At 44.9% G+C, this 8896-nt stretch overlaps 1 protein-coding gene across 3 annotated transcripts; it reads right to left on the bottom strand.

Annotated features, from left to right (window-relative positions):
* Positions 1-2345: 2345 nt before the first annotated feature.
* On the bottom strand, positions 2346-8519 carry HNRNPH3 (heterogeneous nuclear ribonucleoprotein H3). 3 transcript variants are annotated; one of them, XM_054382582.1, is made up of 10 exons: positions 8375-8519; positions 6977-7114; positions 6306-6444; positions 5568-5755; positions 5075-5161; positions 4652-4767; positions 3505-3640; positions 3167-3247; positions 2996-3082; positions 2346-2705 (listed from the first exon to the last, which is right to left on the bottom strand). In XM_054382582.1, exons 2-10 carry the CDS (start codon positions 7092-7094, stop codon positions 2629-2631), a joined length of 1029 nt encoding a protein of 342 aa, XP_054238557.1. In that variant the 5' UTR covers positions 7095-7114; positions 8375-8519; the 3' UTR covers positions 2346-2628. The 3 variants fall into 3 exon arrangements, with proteins under 3 accessions (XP_054238557.1, XP_054238558.1, XP_054238560.1); XM_054382583.1 differs by having other exon boundaries at positions 5613-5755; XM_054382585.1 differs by lacking the exons at positions 6306-6444; positions 8375-8519 and having other exon boundaries at positions 6977-7011.
* Positions 8520-8896: the final 377 nt, after the last annotated feature.

Below are 8896 nucleotides of genomic sequence, written 5' to 3'. Positions count from 1 at the left end.
AGACTTTGCATATGTTGAGGAGTAGAGAGCTACCCTGCCACTGACCTCACAAGCCACATGCTGCTCACATGCCTCCTGAAAGTAACCTGAGGGCATTTTTAGGGGAATTTTGAGTGGGGCAAGTATGGAGGCAGCAGGGTTTGATTTAGGGTGTAGATGCTGCTGATCTGTACTGTCTTCAAGAAGTAACTTTTCAAACAGTGTGCAACTAAACAAAATTAAAGTTAGGCATTCTTTTACAATGAAGAGTTTTCCATAAAATGCAATCAATTCAATTTCTATTAGCTGCAGTTGTGTCCTCTCCTCTGTACTGCCATTTGCAGGGGCAGATGTCACTCAAGCAGTGTATCATTATTCAGATGGCTGCTTCTTACTCTGTCTTGAACGAAATGGGGAATGGTTGATGTTCCATGTGGTTTTATTTCCCTTGGCATCAAGCCACACACCTGTCCTGCTTTTAGCAGTTTATTGGACCACACTATTAATCTTTTGTATTTCTAAAAATTCTCTTGTTGACAGATTGAGATTCCTACTAAGCATAGAAAGGTTTGTTGGGTTTGCTCCAACTGTCAGAACAGCCTCATTTGTATGCTTGGGAAATGGCTTGAGGCTGCTCCTCCTCCCTGCAGAGTCCACCCCCCACAGAGAAGTTTCTTACCATGGATGCACCTCCCTCCTCTAGGAATAAAGTGAAAGGCCAGCTGAGCTCTAGGTTCTGTTTATGTTAGCCATTCTTCACAGGCAAACAAGCACTTAAGGTCTTCACAGCAAAAGCCCACATGTAGCTTTGTGGAGACTGAAAGTTCACTTGCCTGACTTTTTTTTTTTTTTTTTAAGTTTTTTTCTTAAAACCATTCCTCTGCAGCTTAAAGGCTCCTGCTGTGACCTGTAAGAGTCAGTGCTCAATGCTGCTCATTACAGGGTGAGCATGGCTGTGTAGGGATTCACTCCTCTGTACAGCGGTGTCACTCCCCACCAGTGTACCTGTGCAGACAGCATGGTTGAAGTTCCTGCCTGCTCTCAGTAGTTTAAGGGTTAGTGCTCCTTCCCTGAGAATGGGAGGCAAAGCAGTGAGGGAGGAAGTGGGGGGCATTAGAAAAAGGTGGTTCTGGTAAGTGCAAGATAGGCTCAGCCTTGCTCCTTCCCTCCAGCTAGATGCTCGTCCTGACCTTTGCCATCTATAAGAACCACGCAAGTTTTTTCAGCAGCAGACCGTGACCCTGATGGGTTAAGAGCACCCAAGTTCAAAGCTCTGTAAGATCACTGCTAAGCTCTCACCTTCTCTCCCCTTCCTAGCCACAAATACTCCAGTACTGGGAAAGCCTCCTGTGCCACTTTTACCCCGACAGCTCTGATTTGCAGCCACTGTGACAAAAGAACACACTCTATGGTGAAATAAACTCCATTCTCCTTCCCACAAGAAGACGTTTATTACATAGATAACACAGTACTAGCAAAACAGGTGACAGACTTGCAATACCCAAGATCACATTTGACATGTTAAGGGAGGCATTGAGGACAAAGCAGTTAATTTCGGAGATCACACTGGCTCAGAAGAATAAATATCTTTTTTCATTACACATCAGGTATGTTAAGTGTCTTCAAACAATAGTTTCTTACATATCTTACATGTCACAAATGCACAAGTTTTATCAGCGTGTTTGGGTTGTGTTACTTAACAAGTACTGGGCTGTTACTTTAGATACCTTGCTTCTCATGAGCTCATCAAAAGAATGGCTTGTCAAGTTGTGAACAAATACAGACACATCAGCTCTGTGCAGCTAAAGAAAGTTGAACTGTTTAAATACAATTTCATGAAAGAAGTCATAACTTGTGTCAAATCCCCCATTCTTCCCAAAAGCAGTTTGTGTAAAAAAAAAAAGAAAAAAAAAAAAAAAAGAAAGAAATCACTAAGTAGCCAGCTTCAAATGAACCAGTATTTGACTTATTTCCTGTTAGCCCACAGCCCTGCTATTGCTGGTTTGCCGGGCAAGTTACACCTGTGAAATGCAGCCTCTGCAGTCCTACAGCAAAGCCTGGAAATAAACATGGAGGCATGAGGCCATGGATTTGGGGATGAAGGTGAGTTGTGGCAGTACAGGAAAGAAAGCCAAACAATGACTTTGAGCCTCCACACCGAGGAATTACTACATACAACTTATCAAAAGGGGTTAGGAAAGGTCATTACCAAATAACTAACCTAGTCTTCTACCTTTTCCCCCTGAAGCGGATTTTCCAACCTCATTCACTACACCAAGATTACATAGAACTGAATCAATGTTCATAGGAGTTACAGTACAACCACCTTTATTTAACCATAGTACAACATCTTAAACTGACTGTAGTCTTGAATATGTAATACATCCTTAGGAGTAACTAGTATAAAAAGTATCAACATCAGTGGTTTGAATATAAAAATTTATTTAAAGTCAGAGTATGCAACAAATAAAACCTACAGAAAACAGATTTTCCCATCACAATCTGTTGCTTACCAAATAATATTGTGAAAACACATTCCTTCAGTCATTATAAAGTTCTTAAAATACAAAAGAAATTAAATTTTGTAAGAAAGTCTAGTAGACCAGAGACTGTTTTTTCCAGGATGTTTTGCAGAAGCAAGGCTATCCTTCAATACATTCCACGCCATCCTCCTCCACCCATGCTGCCTTGCCCATAGTATCCTCCACTATTTCCACTGCCACGACCTGCAAACAATTGACACAAGGTCACGCATACATACCTTAAAAAAAGAGAAAATGTGATGGGTAATACAGAAGTGGTTAACGATGACTTAACTTACACTAAAACAAATACTTCAGCACTGCTTTTCCAAGCACTTGCTGCAGCAGCAAGCAACCACTCCCCTCCTTCCCCTTTTCCCAGCACAAGCACTGCACCATATGCAGAGCCCACCACCCTTTCCCACAGTCCATCAGAGGATGGATGTAGCAGCACTTCCCCCCAGTACATGTAGCAGAGCAGAAACTTTACTTACTGTATCCGCCCAAGCCATCGGGCGTTCCATATCCACCGCTGTAGTTGCTACCCATCCCCATTCTACCAACAGAGCCATAACCTTGATCTGTAAGGCAGAAAGCACATTGTTACAAGCCTGGGACTCCTTAGGACTTGACAAAGTGTCAGCTAAGTCTGAAGTGATGCATACCCATTCCATCTCTGCCATAGCCTCCCATGCCAGAACCACCTCCAGCAGTTGAATTCAGGAATAGCTCAATATACCGATGCTCTGCAGGGAACAAAAACAACCTTGCTTTCTATTTTGTGTCAGAAACTAGAAGCACAGAGATACCCAGCAAAAAACCCATCCCAGCTTACAGTTAGAAGTGAGTTTGAAAGGTGATGAATGACAAAAGCTTGTGAGAATTGAATGTTTACTGCACTGCAACTTAAGTGAAATGCACTTCAAAGCCCTGTATTCTATTTATCCTTATGAAGCCTGCTAGCCCCCCAGGTCAATGAAAGCTTCAGGTGTATGACACTCACGCATGTGATTTTTATCCTTGGACATGGCAGCTACTGCATCCTCATGTGTAACAAATTCCACATCTGCCTCTCCTGTGGCTCTTCCATCTGCTCCAATATCAATGTGAACTCTTATGGGATTCAATGGTGAGAAAAACTAGTAACAAGAACAAAGCAAACAAGTCCTATTAATGTAGAATTCAAGCCAAGTCCTTTTTCTTTTCATCCCAGCCCTTAATGGAGCACACCATTAATCTCATCCTACCACAAATTTAATTATTGATTTCCACAGTATTAGTGGACTTTCAATGTTAAGTCAAACCTACAGTTATAGTCTATTATGACACAAAGAGCTCAAGCTGCAGAGCTTGAGAAGCTTTCTTTAAAAGCTGTGGCACAAACAGAAGTTCCTGCCCACAGGCACTACTTTAAGCCATCCTGGAAAAAAACAAACACTTTGTGAAGCAAAGCCAAATAAATTTTTCGTAGCAACGCTTACAAATTCAACCAAAACTGGCTGTCAATCAGACGGCTCTCCCTTGCTATAGAGCTGAGACACACAGTACTATTTCCAACCAATAGCCTCTTTACCAGCATGTACAAACCAACTGCTGGTACACTACTGAAGAGCTACTCACCACTTGCATCAAAGCCTGAAGTCTCAGCCTGTAGGTGCAACTAATAAAGATGGAGCTCCTCTGTAGAGGTTCTGTTTAACCAGCCCTTGTAACTCTTTCCCCCACAATCACCACACCTATGCTAACTCAGAAACCTACTCCCATAATCTTGCCTGTGTGCTCTGATTTGCCCCACTGCACTCTTATGAGTAATGGGATACTGTCCCCTCCAGTGGAAAACAGCTTCCTGCAGTCTTCCCACCCTGTCTCCTAACTTAAGTCTCAGGTCTACAAACAAATATACAAAATACACCAAATAGAATGTTAAATATAGTTTGTTTAACTACTGTAATCTTACCTCAGATGTTACCTTTACAAAAGCTGATTTACTACTAAGCTTTGCAGAACTGACAGACAGGGATGTGGCTTTAGTTGGCAGGTGTGTTAGAACTACCAATCACTTGCTGGACAACTTTAGTCATGTTTGGAACAGGCAAGACAAGAACATGTAAACTCTTGACACTGTAAAGCCTTTTCCCCACTGCACTTACATTAGCAATATCATTTTCTGTTGCTCGAAAAGGGAGTCCTCTCATATGAACAAAATGACCACCACCATGGAAACCGGACCCAGCATCTGCAGCTCCATAGCCATGTCCTCCCATGCCTATGAAAGAACCCACAACAAACAAAACCACATACCTGTAAGATTATGTAAGAAGCCAGAGAAGTCACTGCTACTGTTTTTCTGAATGCACTGCATGTTTGTTTATACTTCACACTTAAACAGAAGACACCCTAAGCAATGCATTGACCTCTTCCCAAGATTCCCCAGTTCCTCACATTTTTCAAACCACCTTTACAAAATAATCTAATGAAACAAGCAATTTTTTCTGTCTTGGAAATGTTTTGTCTCACCACTCAAATAATATAAAAATATTTCTAAAGAAATTATTACAAAATGTAGTTTTTACCTCTCCCATCCCTCATTCTGTCATCATAGCCATCATTTCCATAGCCATAGTTATTATAACCACCATAATCATCAAAGCCACCATACCCTGTGCAAGGGAAAGAAAGAAAGGCATGATTACATTACCACTCCAAGCTCACATGTCAACACACAAGTCAGTTTTCCAATCTTTGGGCACCCAGAAGTTACCAGACAGTCTTTACAGACTGTTAAATATAAGTTTCTGGGCAGAACACAAATGTAAATTTCCTTTTACATAATAGAAATACTGAAACATGTAAGCACAAGATCAAATTCTATGGAAATACACTTTTCTTACTATTCACACTACTCAAAGACTAAGTCATACTTTTTGGTACATTACAAGTAAAAAATCCTTGAGAAATGTGTCAAACCTAATGGGCATTTCAGCTACTGCCATTTCTTTACTTCTTGACCAAGATGTCAGAAATATGACACTGACAACAGAACCTCCGTTCATTAGATAGACATACCACCGTCATATCCACCACCTCCTCGACGCATTCTGTCATACATACTTCCACGCCCAGCTCCATAATAACCCCCTCTTCCTCCTAATGGTCTATCATATGGTCCAGGTCGTTGTTGTCCCATCATTCTTCTTGGCATGTCACTGAATCCTCTGATTTCGCTCTTACTACTTTTGAAGATCTCAATGTATCTAGTAAGAGAGGATTTTCAGAGTACCAATAAGATCACAGGCAAAGGTGTCTGAATATTACCAAACGCCATACTATGTTTTCTACAACTAATCATACAATCCAACAGAAGTGACTAGAGATACCATACAACTTAAGTTTCTCCTCAAAACCATAAGAATCTTAAGTGTATAGGGAAAAAAGCCCACACTTTACAGTGGCAAAAATTACTATGTGTAAAGTCTAGCTGTACAGATTAAGCATAAAACATGTCTTTCCAGTATGAGAAATACACTGTTGATAAACAGTGTCTAGCTAAACTGGAATTTATCACAAATTACCCTACACAAGAACGATTCAAACAATTTTCCGAGTTTAGCAAACTATCCAGAGCAATACTGTCTCCCCCACCCCCCAAATCTACCATATTTCCCAAGTTAACTTAGGATCAGTTATAAAAATTCTTAAAAACAGCCAGTTCCATATAATGCTCCCCAACCCCCCCAAAAGCATTACTGACCCACAACCCCCAAAAATAAAGATTTAACACCATCCCAAACTCTCCATCCCCACCTGTGCCCTATTCTTTCCTTGTGTTTCCCCAGAGCATTTTCTGCTATCTCCTTTGAAGCAAACTGCACGAAGGCCTCCCCTGTGCTTCTCCCCTGGTAGTCCAGCGTCAATGTTATCCCATTTGGCACGATTTCCAACCCTTTAACCCAAGGACAAATAACCCCATCAAGGGGAACAGTGTTAAAGGCTGAAACATTCCCATCTGTAGCAAATACTTAAAGCATATCTAAACAACAACAACGAAAAAGAAAACCACCTTCTTTCCCCCATCACCCAACAGTACAAGCCAATCATCTTTCATTAAACATTTATGGATTTAGCCATGCTTCTTTTCTGTTTAAACTATGCAAAAATACAACCACCTAAGTTATATGAAAAAAACATAGTTACCAATCAAGCAATTTAACTGATCTAAATGCTAACATTCAGGTTATGCGAATATGCATAGTATGGTTACCACCTAGAGAAAATTAGATACATACTGTGTTTTACTACATCTATGGTTATTTCTATTTCATTTACAGGGCATAATTCTTATTTAAGATATACTAATTTAACACAGTCCCTCCCACCCACCCCATTAACAGCCATTACGAACAAAAATGTGCAAAACATTCTGTACAAAATGCAAGAAAACTCAAGTCACTATACTTTGACTATACTAGAGGTACCTTGGAAAAACTGAACAATCTCTTCTTTGCTGCAACCAAATGGCAGGCCTCGAAGTCGTACCACTGTTCCATCATTAGTTGTATCATTTGGTCCATTATGTTTTCCAGTCCAGTCCATCTTTTATTTAAAATTGAACCCTACAGAGAAAGAAGGGGAAGAAAAATAAATTGAGATTCTGCATATACCCAAGTTCTAAACGGGTCTCTTTAGATAACTAGCGTTATGGCTAATGCGCTTTATTTCTGTTGGATATTTAAAACTGTACTTTCTCACATCCATGGCACACACCAATCACTCAACTCTGCCAGGGAACACTGCGTGTAGTGAGAGCAGCACGTGGGCAGGCAGAGCACATAAAGCTCATTATTTACTCAGCGTGCACTGAACATCCGCCCTATGAGGCTTTGTGGGGGGCTTTTTGTTATTTTTGGGCGAGTTTTTTCAAGCACGACAGCAAAAGAAGTAGGAACCACTCAACGGTTCCTGCGTGGAAAGACAAGGCCTTCCTTTGTCTGCAAACAAAGCGCCACGGGCCACGCTCCCCCTTGTTTCTTTTTTTTTTTTTTTTTGGTTTCCCCCCGCCCTTCCGGGCGCCCCGGCGATGGGTTACCCGGGCTGAGCAGTGCAGGGGCCCAGACCGGAGGGAGCCGTGGGGTCACCCTGCGGGGCGGCAGCGGCAAGGCCGGCTCCGCAAGACCAGGCCCTGCGAGGAGAGGGAAAAGGTCGGGCCCGTGCGGCGGGGGCGGCTGGCGCCGCCGCCTCGATTCCCGCGCGGCGCAGGTGCGCGCGCAACGTCCTCAACCGGGGTAGGCGAGGGTGTACCAGTAGGGCCCCGTAATGGGCCGCGCGATCGCCGGGAGCCGCCATTGCCGTCCTCAGCAGGCGCGGAGCAACATCCATCCCCCGCCTCCCTCCGCGTGGCGCCGACTACCGCCGAAATTGCGGCCCTGACCCACCGCCCGCTCCCCGGCGCCATTTACCGCGCCTCCCCGGAGCCGCCCCCTCCCACCTCTCCCGCTCCTATTCCGCTCCCCACTCCCACCTCTCCGGCTCAAGAGCTATCCGGCCTCCGACTGGCGCAACCTCAGCCCCCTCAAGCCCCGCTGCCGCCCGCCGTTCTCTTGAGATCGTCACCACCCTCTACTACACCACTCAAAATGGCGGCCGCGCATGGGAACGACGCTCCGCGATTCGACACCGCCCCTCCCCCACATCTTCGGGAGCGCCGCTGCTCGCGGCTCCCAAAGACGCGAACTCGCCTCATCTCCACGCCGAGGGGCGAAAAGGGCCGCCCACTTCAAGTCCTAAACCTTCACTGCTATGAAAAGTCCTGCCCACAAGCACCCCATGAGGACCCAACTGGGACTCAGCTCAGCTCCTTCTCCCTCTCCACTCACCAGGAGACGTTCGGACACCTCTAGACGTGTCCCAGTGGGAGCTTCTGCCGGTAAGAAAGCTCCTCCTCGCTTCCAACCAGCCGGCGAGCTCGAAACCTACGCAACGACGGACAGGATGGCGTCCCGACTGCACAGGTACCGCGATAGCTTCACCGCGCTTCTCAGCCCCAGCTGGGCGGTGACAGCGCATGCGCGGTGCGGCTGAGCGCTACTTCCCGCCTATTCCTCTAACCGGTGTCTGAGGCGAGGCGCGTGCGGGCTTGGGGCTGGTGTCACACGAGCCTTGGGGAGGCTTGGCGCCGAGCGGGGATGCGAATAGTCCTGCATAGGCAGCCATTTAGGCTATCGTCGGGGGCTGGTTTTGCCTTTCAGTCTGTGTCCCTTAGAGTGTCTCGCAGGGTTCCCTCGGCGTAGGCCTGGGAAAGAGGAGGAGGTTGCCCGATACAGATGCCTGCAATGGCTGGTCTTGTCTGCCTGTTTGTGCGGCTGGCCAGGCCCAGGGGGGAACATTCTACAGCCCTC

This window comes from Indicator indicator, chromosome 7 (genome assembly GCF_027791375.1).
Source record: "Indicator indicator isolate 239-I01 chromosome 7, UM_Iind_1.1, whole genome shotgun sequence".
Classification (NCBI taxonomy): domain Eukaryota; kingdom Metazoa; phylum Chordata; class Aves; order Piciformes; family Indicatoridae; genus Indicator; species Indicator indicator.
Note: the sequence above shows the minus strand (reverse complement) of the source record. Positions and strands in the feature narration are given on the sequence as shown.